General features: G+C 36.6%; 1 protein-coding gene across 11 annotated transcripts in view; it reads left to right on the top strand.

Moving 5' to 3' along the window:
• Positions 1 to 12,647, top strand: part of PHC3 (polyhomeotic homolog 3) — a 78,556-nt gene that overhangs the window by 5,949 nt on the left and 59,960 nt on the right. For 10 of the 11 annotated variants that reach the window (XR_009351018.1, XR_009351017.1, XM_059163500.1 and 7 more), the window contains exons 3-4: positions 1,284 to 1,439; positions 2,991 to 3,068. Coding sequence is in view for 9 of the 11 variants with exons in the window: in XM_059163500.1 (XP_059019483.1) it covers positions 1,284 to 1,439; positions 2,991 to 3,068 (234 nt within the window). In the remaining 2 variants the exon portion in view is untranslated. The remainder of the gene's footprint in view (positions 1 to 1,283; positions 1,440 to 2,990; positions 3,069 to 12,647) is intronic. The other variant, XM_059163504.1, reaches the window with a different exon arrangement.

Below are 12,647 nucleotides of genomic sequence, written 5' to 3' on the forward strand. Positions count from 1 at the left end.
CCTTATAATTTTATGTGATTATTAATATAATACTACTCAGATTTTTTTCCAGACATTTAAAGAAAAATACACATGAGAAGGTAAAAATCACCTTAAATCTAGTTGCCTCTCAGGAGTCTTTTAATGTTTTTCTGAATATTCCTTTAAATATTTTAATATAAAAATGGTATCTTACTCTATATACCAGTTAGTAATCTGCTCTTTTCACCTAATAATATATTGGGAATTCTTGTGTTGTCGATAAATGTAGATATGTCTATATTCAATACACAGTAGCTCCGAAGTACATGTGGCTGTTTATATTAAAATTTAGTAAAATCAAAAACTAATTTTCTTAGTTGCATTAGTACTCAGGAGGCACATGTGGCTAGTGGCTGCTATACTGGGCAGAATGGATCTACAGGGCTATTTTTATTTTATTTTATTTTTTTTTTGAGAGAGTTGGGAGAGGGAGAGAATCTTAAGCAGGCTCAATGCCCAGTGCAGAGTCCGACACGGCACTCAGTCTCTAGACCCTGAGATGATGTATGACCTGCCAAAATCAAGAGTTAGACCCTTAACCAACTGAGCCACCCAGGCACCTCTGTGTTACTGTTTGTAACTACCGTAGGGTTCTGCATATTCCCTCTACACCCAGGCCCAGAATTCTACTAAGTTTTATCCAAAATAGTTATACCAGTTTCCATACTTACTAACACTATGAGAATATCTTTTTTCCCATTTAGTGGTAGTATTCTTTTAAATCTTTATTCATCTGAAAGTTGGAGAATAGTATCTTGGTTCTGTTTTGTTTTTGTTTTTTAAAGATTTTCTTTATTTATTTGACAGAGATCACAAGTAGAGCAGCTGGCGGGGGGTGTGGGTGGGGTGGGTGCCTGGAAGCAGGCTCTCCACTGAGCAGAGAGCCCGATGTGGGACTTGATCCCAGAACCCTGATCATGACCCGAGCCGAAGGCAGACGCTTAACCCACTGAGCCACCCAGGTCCCCTGAATAGTATCTTGTTTTAATTTATAAATTTTGACTACTAATGAGATTGAAGATCTTTTCAAGTGCTCATTTGGCTCTTCTGTTCTTTGGTGAATTGTCTCTTCTGGATGATTGTAATTTGTATAGATTAGTGCATCTCAGCAATGTGTAACTAGGAGAGAACTGTGTTAATAAACTTGACATTGAATATTAAAGCAGTGAAATTTTCAACTGCCTGTTTTTTCATACTTTATTTTATGGTTCAGATGAACGTTAAGATCCAGGTTTGACCTTGGTTCAATTGGCTGCCCACAGGTGATTCAACAGGCCTTGCACCGGCCGCCCAGCTCCGCTGCGCAGTACCTGCAGCAGATGTACGCCGCTCAGCAGCAGCACTTGATGCTGCACACAGCCGCGCTGCAGCAGCAGCACTTGAGCAGCTCCCAGCTGCAGAGCCTTGCTGCTGTTCAGGTAAGACTTTCATAATTGGAGAGTTTATGAGGCCAACATCAACGAAAAGTTGATATTCTTAGCAGATAATCACTGAAAACAAATACGTTGGGAGTTATTTCAGAATCCTTAAATGTCCTATGATTATTTTTTCTTTTTTTTGAAAAAAATTTTTTTTTAGATAGTTTTTTTTTTTTAAGATTTTATTTATTTATTTGACAGAAAGAGAGAGAGGAGGAAGCAGGCTCCCTGCTGAGCAGAGAGCCTGATGCGGGACTCGATCCCAGGACCCTGAGATCATGCATGACCTGAGCCGAAGGCAGCGGCTTAACCCACTGAGCCACCCAGGCGCCCCTGATTATTTTTTCTTAAAGAAATTAATAGGTGGCCAAATAGAAGTTAATGAAACAAATATGGCTATGTCTTATATGGTGCTCTGTCGCTAGCTTTTGTCCCACTGCTTTTTATTTGCACTGCAGAAATTCAGTGCAAGTGTCAGGAATATGTGTATAAAATTCTAGGTACAACAGTGAATACTTCAGGTCTTCAGGTTACATGAACTGTATTTACATTTCAGTGAAAAATGTTTTTTTTTTTTAATATAAGTAATTTACATTCATTAAAAAAATTGAACTGCATGAAATTATAAGAGGTAAAGTAGAGGTGTTCCTTTTCTAGACTCACTGCTGTTTTTCATTCTTAAGAGGTGTTTAATATGTTTAATCTTAATAGTGTATCACTCCAGAAACTTTCTATCTAAAATAGTATCCATGAAGCTTTCTAATACCCACACGTACTTTTCCTACTGATAACAGGATAATTTTATGATTAAATACTTGTTTTAAAAAAGATTTTTGTTATTCTGTTTATTTAAGTAAAACTACATGTGAGATTTTTTTTTTTTAAATACTTTATTTATTTGACAGAGAGAGGTCACAAGTAGGCAGAGAGGCAGGCAGAGAGAGGAAGGGAAGCAGGCTCCCCGCTGAGCAGAGAGCCCGATGCGGGGCTCGATCCCAGGGTCCTGGGATCATGACCTGAGCCGAAAGCAGAGGTTTAGCCCACTGAGCCACCCAGGTTCGCCTACATGTGAGATTTAATCTTAAATCTTCTTACTAAAGGAGGATCTCAGTTGACTAAACCTGAAAAAGAGTTATTTCTATTAGAAACACACACCCAGCTGTTGTTTCTTCTTCCTAATGTACTTCTAAATAACCTCGTGTTCATGATACAAGTTAGGAAACTGAAACCCCCTGGTACTTCATGTAGCTACAATTTCTTTTTCATAATGTTCTTATGGGTGGTTTCACTTCAAAGAAGAGAGCTGTTGAGTAAGACTGACAATGGGTGCAGCTATTAAAATAAGATTAGCCTTTGGGTCCTCAGTTTTCATCGTTCAGCTTTTTCTTTTCCTCTTAATCTGTTTGGCCAAAGCTTAATCTATGTTGGCTGTGAAATGGATTGGTTTATAAGAGACGTTTTGACTTTTATCATGGTTTTGTGGTATCCTGGTACCAAAAACTTTTAACTTTAGATTCTTATAGATCTGTTATAAAGATCTTATTATTTTAGGCAAGTTTGTCCAGTGGAAGACCATCTACATCCCCAACAGGAAGTGTCACACAACAGTCAAGTATGTCCCAGACATCTGTAAGTGCCCTTATTTTTTTCCTGGATTTAAAAATTTTAATTACTGTTTTCCAAAAGTGACTGTTACTGTTTACAAAGTTGCTATTGCGTTTTGTTGATTGCTTCTTAAGTAATAAGTGCCTAGAAATAGAAGTGGTAAATTTCAAGAATCCAGAACTAATATTAAGCTTCTGAAAATTTGAGTCTTAAAAAAAAGTTTTTGTATTATTTCTTATACATATTTTCCCATTGATTTCGTTCAGATCTTACGTGATTCAAAATGTTTGCAGTTTTCAGTGTGTGTTGAAAGCCTGAAATACACAGTGCAAGGGGTATTAGGCCATGCATTTACTGTGATATAGTATAATATACTAAAGAATGTTAACCCTTGACACATAAATGTTTCTAGGTTTTTCTGGGCACTTCACATTTTAGAAATTAATACTTTTCAGCTTATGCTTCCTTATCTTGACCAAATTTACAAGTATCTATTCAAGATAATGTAATTTATTTTGAGAAAGGAGTAAATCTGCTTGGCTTTATTACACATATATACTGGAAAATTGTATAAAGTTTTCCAGTTGAAAGAAATTTTCAGGCATGATAATACTTAACTTTTTATTTTGATATAATTTTAAGTTAGAAAAATAATAAACATTTCTGTATATTCTTTACTCAGATTCACCAGTTGTTAGCATTTGGCTCATTGCTTTACCATTCATTCTTTCTCTCTACATATATACATATAGACATATCTTTTTCTGAACCATTTGCAGGTAAGTTGAGACATGTTCCTTTATTTCTGAATACTTTGATATGTATTTCCCAGAAAGAAAGTTGTTCTCTTATAGAGCGACATGAAAATAATCAGATTCAGGAAATTTAGCATTGATACAGTGTAGTCCATATTCACATTTCATCACCTATTCCAGATTTCTCTGCATCATCACTGTAGCTGTTATAGAGCACATAATTCTTGTGGGGGGACTGTGCCGTGTGTTATAGGATGCTTAGCGGCATGCCTAGCTTCTAGCCACTGGTTACTAGTAGGCTATGGCCTTCTTCCTTGCCTCAGTGTGACAACCAAAAATATCTCTAGACCCTGCCAGATGTTTCCTGGAGGGCAAAACTGCCTCTGGTTGAGATCCATTAAGTTAACCTAATCATATCCTTATGATTTTTTTTCCTGATCCAGGAGGATAATATTTTGATAATTTATAAAGTTGACTCTAATAGAGTTTAGTTTGTAGATTGCTAAGAAATTGAAGATGAACTTGTGCTGTATTTCTTTGTCTAAGGGTTTGGGCTTTCCTGACTTGATACCTATAGCTATATGTTATATATATGTGTGTGTATGTGTGTGTGTATATATATATACACACACACATACACACATATATGCATATGGTTATTTTTCTGGATATTGATCTGACTTTGTTTTTTTGGGGGGGGCCAGAGAAAGGCAAGCCAGGGGAGAGGGAGAGAGAGAGACTCTTAGGCAGGTTCTATGCCCAGTGCCAAGCCTGTTGTGGGGCTCAATCTCACTACCCTGAGATCATGACCTGAGCCAAAATCAAGAGTTGGATGCTTAACCGACTAGGCCATGACATTTTTAATTAAAAAATTCTATTCTTTTTTAGCATGGAAGTATCCTGGAATATATAAAATTAGGTAATAAATTATGACTTGAAAATGTTAGGCTGGAGAAAATAAAAAATTTCAGTAGTATAATCTAGCCCTAAGTATTAATAACTGTAATATGATTATTGATGTCATGTCTTTCTTTAATACATTCATTGGTAGTTAAGGCAAGCATTCATAAACATTTGTGGTCTGGTTAAAAAAATTATAGACAGTTTTTTTTATTCTAGGAAATACTGGAATAACATTAGGGTATATATATGGATAAAGAGGTGTTTTTTAATTTTTCAGATTATTAAAAGGTATCCTTTTAAACTGTTTTTCTCTCATTATGATTTTATGTATGTGACTTTCACAGAAATTATAATTCCAGTGATTGTGTTTATTTTTTATGATGTTGTTAGTGCTGCTTGTCATAAACCAGGCAGCCTCATATGATAAAGTGTGCCAGAACCTGTGTGACTGGTTGGTGGAGGAAAAGAAGTAAGCAGGGAGAACAGATGTCCAGGAAAAAAAAGGAGTAATGCATTGTATTTGCTTTATTTTCGATCCCAGCTCAATAATAGCTCAAGGGAGTTGACTAGCTGTCCAAATTATGATACCAGGGTAGCTTAGTGAATATGGGTCAGTCTCCAAAAGCGGGGTAGAACCTAGTAGCAGAAATCTCTAGGTAATGATACTAATGACCCATGTTAGGGGGCAGTCTAGTAATTTTCAGTTTTGGTTATTTCAAGGTAGGGTTCCAGATTAATAGTGAAAGCCTGTGGGGAAGGGTCCAGCCTTTAGTATAATAAAGGACCAGATGGTAGGTTGTCAAGTTTTTAGCCAGATTAACGCAGGTTTAAAGTAGAAGTGGGATCCCAGTAGGGAAATGGAATATTATTAAAGAGTGGATTACGACCTCGGGAAACTGGAGAAGTCTGTTGTTAATTGAATATATAGGTACATAGTGGATGCAAGCATTCTCTTCTTCCGTCATTAAAACAGAAAGACTAATTCTAGACACCGACCAGTAGTGAGAGTGGTGGTTTTATGATTGTTTGGCTATAAAACTAGTTGGGACTGAGGGTTTAGTTTGTTGTCTCTGTACTTTAAGGGAACAGGACTTAGATTTGGTTAGATTTGATTTGTCAAAATGAACCCTAAACTAGTTAAAGCATCAACAAACTTAAAAAACACAAAATGGTTCAAAATATATTTGTACCTTGTAGGTCGACCAGCTTATATTTGTGAAATAACAAGGGCTCTTTTATAGTGGTAAGATAAATAGTGAGAATTCACAAAAGACCTGCACAGGTAATTTTCAAAAGAAAGACTATTTCTGGCTTCTAAACATGTGAAAACGTATTTATCGTATTAGTAATAAAGAAATGTATACAAAAATAACAATGACATCTCTCAAATTAGAAAACAAGGAAAAACATTGAGCCAGTACCCATTGTTGGCAAAGATGTGAGAAAGTAGATATACTCATTTACTATCAGTGGGAATGTATTTGGTACAGCTTTTCTGGAGGATTATTTGACATTGCGTATGAAATTTTAAATTGTGCATTCCCTTTCACTTATCACTGTTATTTTTAATGATGTCATTTACTAAAAATGATAGATAATTATGACAGATAATCTTGTAAAAATGACATAATTATGCAAATATGCATGACTTATAATGATGAATTATAAACAATTTAAGTAAGTGCCCATTAATCAAAGATTAATGTATAGTTAATTCATACAGAGGAATACTACAGCTAACAAAAAATGCTGTATGTATGTATACAGAGAGACTTAGATTTTCATTAGATATTAAGTGAAAAAAGCAAAAATGTGTAGTATGATCTCATTAAGTTTTTTCTTTAGATTATTCTGTTTTTCAGTTCTAAAATTTCCATTTGGTTCTTACTTATATCTTCTGTTTGCTGAGAGATTTTGCTTTTTCATTCAAGTGTGCTCATGTTGCTTATTTACAGCATTTTTATAATGACTGCTTTAAAATCTGTCCGAATTCTCGTATCTCTTTCTTCTTGGTGTTGGCATCCACTCGTCTTTTTTATTCAGCTTTGGTCTTTCTGGTTCTTGGTATGAGTGATTTTTGATTGAAACCTCAACATTTTGAGTATTATGAGACTATGGATCATTTTAAACTTTGCATTTTGGCTCCTGGCTTCTGAAAGGGAATGTGTGCCAACTTCTTAATACCGTCTGAGGGTAGACTGACACCTGAGAGGGTGCTTCTCAAAATTCCTGAGCGGGGGGAGAGTTCTGGCTCCTCACTAGACCTCCATGGATGTGTCCCTGGATGGAGGGGCTCGGGGGAGGGAATAAGAATGCCATGTTACGGCTCCCCGCTTGGTCTCCACTGATACCTTAGGGATGGGGTGGGTTGGTGGAGGTAGTCTATTCCTGCATGGCTGGGATAAAAGTCCTGGCTCTCTACCTCTACGTACTTCTCTGATGCTTATCCATTGGAGGGATTATGGCAATTGAGGTGCCTTGTTACAACCTGGTGTAGGTGGAAGTCTTTGCTGTTGTGGGTAGGGCCACAGTGTTTTCTGTGGTGTTTGGCTGAAGTAGAGCAACTATCTAAAAGTTTTCTATGTTGCTAGGGAGTTTCTTTCTTGTTCATTTGGCTTGAAAGAGCAGACTTCTTTTGGGGTGTTTTTTTGTTTGCACCAATTTGTGTTTCTGGGTTACACACTGTTTCAGCTCTAAGTTTGGCTAATATAAGATAAAAGGAAAACCAGGGAGCCCACAACCACGTGGTCCTGTGTGTTCTGAGGTCCCTAGCCAGTCTGCTTTTCTCCACCTTTCAGGATCTTCTTTAGCTTGTTATATATGTTACATCCAGGGTTTTTAGTTATATTTAGGGGCAGGAATAGGGAAAAGTATATCTGTTCCACAGGGGCAGGAATAGGGAAAAGTATATCTGTTCCATCTTTCTGGAAACAATTCCTGTCACTTAAATTACTTTTTAAAAAATTATATATCTGCTTGATGATTCAAGAAGAATATCTGTAATACATAACAAATTGTTAATCAGTAGTTTTCTCTGAGGAAGTGGATTGAAGAGCTTCATTTTGTTAATTTTTAAAAAAGATTTTTTTTATTTGAGAGAGAGAGAGAGTGTGCACGCTATAGAGAGCACGAGTGGGGGAGAGGAAGAAGCAGGCTCCCTGCTCAGCCAGAAGCTCAACGCAAGGCTCCATCCCAGGGTCCTGGAATCATGACCTGAGCCTAAGGCAGATGCTCAACTGCCTGAGCCACGCAGGTGCCCCTATTTTGTTAATTGTTATATTGCCTAAATAAAACACAAATATGCTCTTATTGTCTAAGGTACAGACACTACAAATATGTAGAGTAAAAGGGACATCCCTTCTCAGTAGTCCCTTTTGCTGTGAAAAAGTTATGTGTAAAGCTTTCTTGTTTATTACTGTGTGTTTCTATACATAAATGTAAATAGGCCTGAGGTTAATTTTATTTGTTTTAATGTAAGTGAGGTGCTATCATTCTCTATATACTTTTATACTATCATTCTCTATATACTTCTGCTTCATTGAGCATTTTCAGCTGGAAAGGATTATGTAGCTGAAAAATTGCAATCATGAGTCTCTAAGTGACTCAAGGGCTATTTGTATCTCATTCCCTTTATCTTTTCTTTGTTGTTTTTTGGTCTTATAATCTACATTAATCCCAGATGTTTTGACTTAAATTCACTGTACTATTTTAGTGAAAAAGGAAAAAACCTTGTTTGTAATAGCTTTGTAGTTATGGGGCCAGACAAGATGAGCATTTGAAGCCCGGTTAGTTTTATGATTTTTTTTCATTCATATATTCACTCATTCATACAACAAATATTTATTGAGCATTTAATATGTGTCAAAACCCTTTAGGTATGGGAACACAGCAACACAATAAACTCTGTTCTTATGGAGCTAGGGATAGACAGATGGTAAACTGCTGGTATATAATATGTCAGATGGTAAGTGCTATAAAGAAGAATAAAGCAATAAGGGGGAATAGGATAAGGGAATTTGCTATTTTAACTAGGGCTGTCAGGGAAGGCACGGCTAATAAAGATGGTATTTGAAGGAGGGTTAGGGAGGCAAACATGCTCAAGGAACAGAAAGGAGTATTGTGGCTGGAGTAGAATGAGAGAGTGGTAGTGTGGTTAGAGACGACATTAGAGAGGTAATTGTAGTCCAGTCATAAGGAGATTATAAAACTCTTACTCAAGGGGCACCTGGGTGGCTCAGTGAATTAAGCCGCTGCCTTTCGCTCAGGTCATGATCTCAGGGTCCTGGGATCGAGTCCCGCATGGGGCTCTCTGCTCAGCAAGGGGCCTGATTCCCTCTCTCTGCTGCCTCTCTACTTGTGATCTCTTTGTCAAATAAATAAAATCTTTAAAAAAAAAAAAACTCTTACTCAAATTGGAAAGCTATTGGAAAGCTATTTCAGTAGGGAAGCCCCATGATCTCAGGGTTTTTTTGTTGTTGTTTGGTTTTTTAATTCTAAATTTTTTTTTAAGATTTTATTTATTTGACAAACAGAGATCACAAGTAGGCAGAGAGGCAGGCAGAGAGAGAGGGGGGGAAGCAGGCTCCCTGTTGAGCAGAGAGCCCGATGCGGGGTTCGATCCCTGGACCCTGAGACCATGACCTGAGCCAAAAGCAGAGGCTTTAACCCACTGAGCCACCCAGGCGTCCCGATCTCAGGTTTTAACTTAGTGACAATGTTAGGTTGTAGGGGGTGAAGATAGAAGCAGGGAGATGAGTTAAATGATTCTTGTAGTAATCCAAGAAAGATTGGGGGCTTGCACCATGATGGTGACAGTAGATACGATGAGAAGTAGTTGGCCAGATTCTAGATAATTTTTTTTTCGCCAGTATTTTTTTATTGAAATTTGTATATGTTTTAAAATTAGAGCTAATAGGGTATGCTGATGGATTGAATCAAAGATGTGAGGAAGGGTGAAGAGTCAAGGATAACTGTAGTATTTTGGCCTGAACATTTAGAAGGATCTGATAAAGCAGGTGTTGAGAACAAAATCAAGAGTTAAGTTTTGGACAGTCTGACTTTATGGTAGATGTTGAGTAAACATTGGATATATGAGTTTGGAGTTCATGTGGAAGTCTGGTGATTAGTGATGTCTTGTGCATCTCATTGAAAATTCAAGTCACAAGAAAGAGTACATGATGATTTCACTACCAATTCTGGGTTATTATGAAAGATAGAATGGAGGAGGTGAAGGACATGGATTCTAGTCCTTATTCTGTGACTGACTGGTGGTGTGCTTAGAGCAAGTCGTTTAGCCTCCTTAGTCATTTATACCCCATTTTTCTTCTGTGTAAAATTAAGTTGTCTAATTAAGTGGTTTTTGTTACTCTTTTCATCTAGATAACTCTGGGTCTAGATCAAGGTATACACTGAATTGCATCTCCCCAAAGTTCATGTATTGAAGCCCTCATGTGACTATATTAGAAATTTTGCTGTTATTAGTAAACTTGTTTTGGAGTTCTGTTATATATTTTTGTATACATATCTAGTTATTTGTTTTTAAAAAATTTTCTAAAGAGTATACTTATTGAGTCAGTGAGATGGTTTTCTAGATCAAGAACCTTAAAAATGTTTACTTTTCTCTAAACATGTCTAAGTCAGATCAATCACATATCAAATGAACCTGTTACAGGTTTTTTTCTGAGAGAAGAGTACTTGGTTATGACCAGTCATTCCCAGTGGTCTATTGCTAATGTTCTCATCCTAATACCTATTTTAGGAGGCACTTTAATCAAGGATTTTTAATTTCAAGTGATTGAGTTTAGAAGACTATTCCAAAACTTAATACTACCTTAAAGTAAAACTGTAGTCTGAATATTCGTATGGTCATGAGGAGCTTTAGTGCATTCTTGTGAAATATTCCAATAGTACAGAAAAAGTGAAAAAGTGCTAAGTTCCCTTCAGAAGTCCTCTTCAGTCCTTCTGACTTCTCAGTTTGTTGGTTATCCCTCCATATCTTTACCTATGTATTATGGACATATGTAGCATAAAGAAATGTGTGTGTATGTGTTAATGTGCTTTTTTTTTTTTATGCACTGGAAACACAATATTCTGCATTTTGTTTTTTACACCCAACAGTCTTCAGCTCTTTCTGTATTAGCACACAAAGGTCAATCTCACTCACTCACGCTGTTGTATAGTGTTGCATGGTATGGATGCACTTTATTTTATGTAACCATCCCCGTTGCTGAATGCTGTATTTCCAGTATTTTAATTGTTTCAGCATTGCAAATTTTTTAGGATATCAAAATCTGAAAGCAAATGGGAAGTTATGAGGTTTCTTGTTTTGCTGTTTTTTTTTTTTTAAAGACTTTATTTATTTATTTGTCAGAGAGAGGGAAAAGGGAAAGTACAGCAGAGGGAGAAGCAGGCTCCCCACTGAGCAAGGAGTCTGATGTGGGACTTGATTCCAGAACTCTGGGATCATGACCTGAGCCCAAGGCAGATGCCTAACTGACTGAGCCACCCAGGCGTCCCTGCTGTTGTGTTTATAGCATGTATTGCAAATGGTAGAAATAATGGTTTTCTGTAATAAGTAGGATTCACATTTTATTTCATATTATTAGTGAGAAAGTACAGTCTCTTAAAGGAAATCTTCATGGGTAGATATTATTATTTGAAATTTTAATATAGCATTTTATATTCTAGATACTTAAATTACTCATATACAAATCCCCACTGAAGAATGAGGCAAGAAAATGTATATACTGCTTTAAAGTGGTAAAAACAGGGGCCCCTGGGTGGCTCAGTGGGTTAAAGCCTTTGCCTTTGGCTCAGGTCATGATCCCAGGGTCCTGGGGTCGAGCCCTGTATCAGGCTCTCTGCTCCGCGGAGAGCCTGTTTCCTCCTCTCTCTCTCTCCCTGCCTCTCTGCCTACTTGTGATCTCTGTCAAATAAATAAATAAAATATTTTAAAAAAATAAAAAAAAAAATAAAGTGATAAAAACAATGTACTAAAGTAAACATTAAAAAAAAGGAAAATAGCATTTCTTCTCTGATTCTAAATTTAGTACCTACACAGAAAAGACGAAAAAGATTAAAAAAATACACGTTATCCTAAATTTTACCCCTAGTAGGTATTATTCACTTTCACAGTTTGGTGCTTATTCTTCCAAAGTGGTGTGTGTATGCCTATATATCTATATGAGATTTAATAATATACAGTTTTATGCATGTGCATTATTGTGTGTATATACATTTGCTTTTCTCTCAACATTTTTTCATATGTGATATGTGTGTATAAATGAACACATATTTTTATAATTACGTAAATGGGATTGTTCAGGATATGTTATTCCATAGTTTTTTTCATTCAGCAGTTGGTTATAAAGATATTTTCATGTTGTTGAATAATACAGGTATACATTATCCTTTTAATGTCTGTGTACTATGTTTCTGTAGATATACCTGATTGACTTTGATCGGTCAAATAGCATCAATGGTTTTCAAATGGGCTTTGGTTCTAGGGAGTACTCTGAGCCAAAAAGCCTACATAACCTCGTGTTGGAGGGACACCAAGATGTGATTGTGAGTTAAACAGCTTTTCTTTGTAGACATGGTTTTCTCTGGTGACTCTTGAAATTAGTGCTTCCAACTGGGAAGAGAGCTTCCAGTAATAAGGGCTCAAAGAGTGAGTTCCTTCAGGGAGTGTGGGGTTTCAGGTATGAAGTGACAGGATTGGCCAAGGCTTTAAAGGGAAAAGGAGTTAGGAATGTTGGGATGGAATTGACAGAGAATATAATGCTAATGATTTGAGGCCTTTCGCTTAGGTCAGCAGAGAAAAGCAGAAAGTAGGGAGAGCTTTATCTGTTGTGGAATGGAAGGGTAGGTTTTTTTTGTTTTTGTTTTAAAGTTAGGCCAGTTGTGGAGGTGGACTTCTTGTAGAGGTATAATTGCCCTCATTCAT

The sequence above is a fragment of the Mustela lutreola genome, chromosome 2 (genome assembly GCF_030435805.1).
Source record: "Mustela lutreola isolate mMusLut2 chromosome 2, mMusLut2.pri, whole genome shotgun sequence".
Classification (NCBI taxonomy): Eukaryota; Metazoa; Chordata; class Mammalia; order Carnivora; family Mustelidae; genus Mustela; species Mustela lutreola.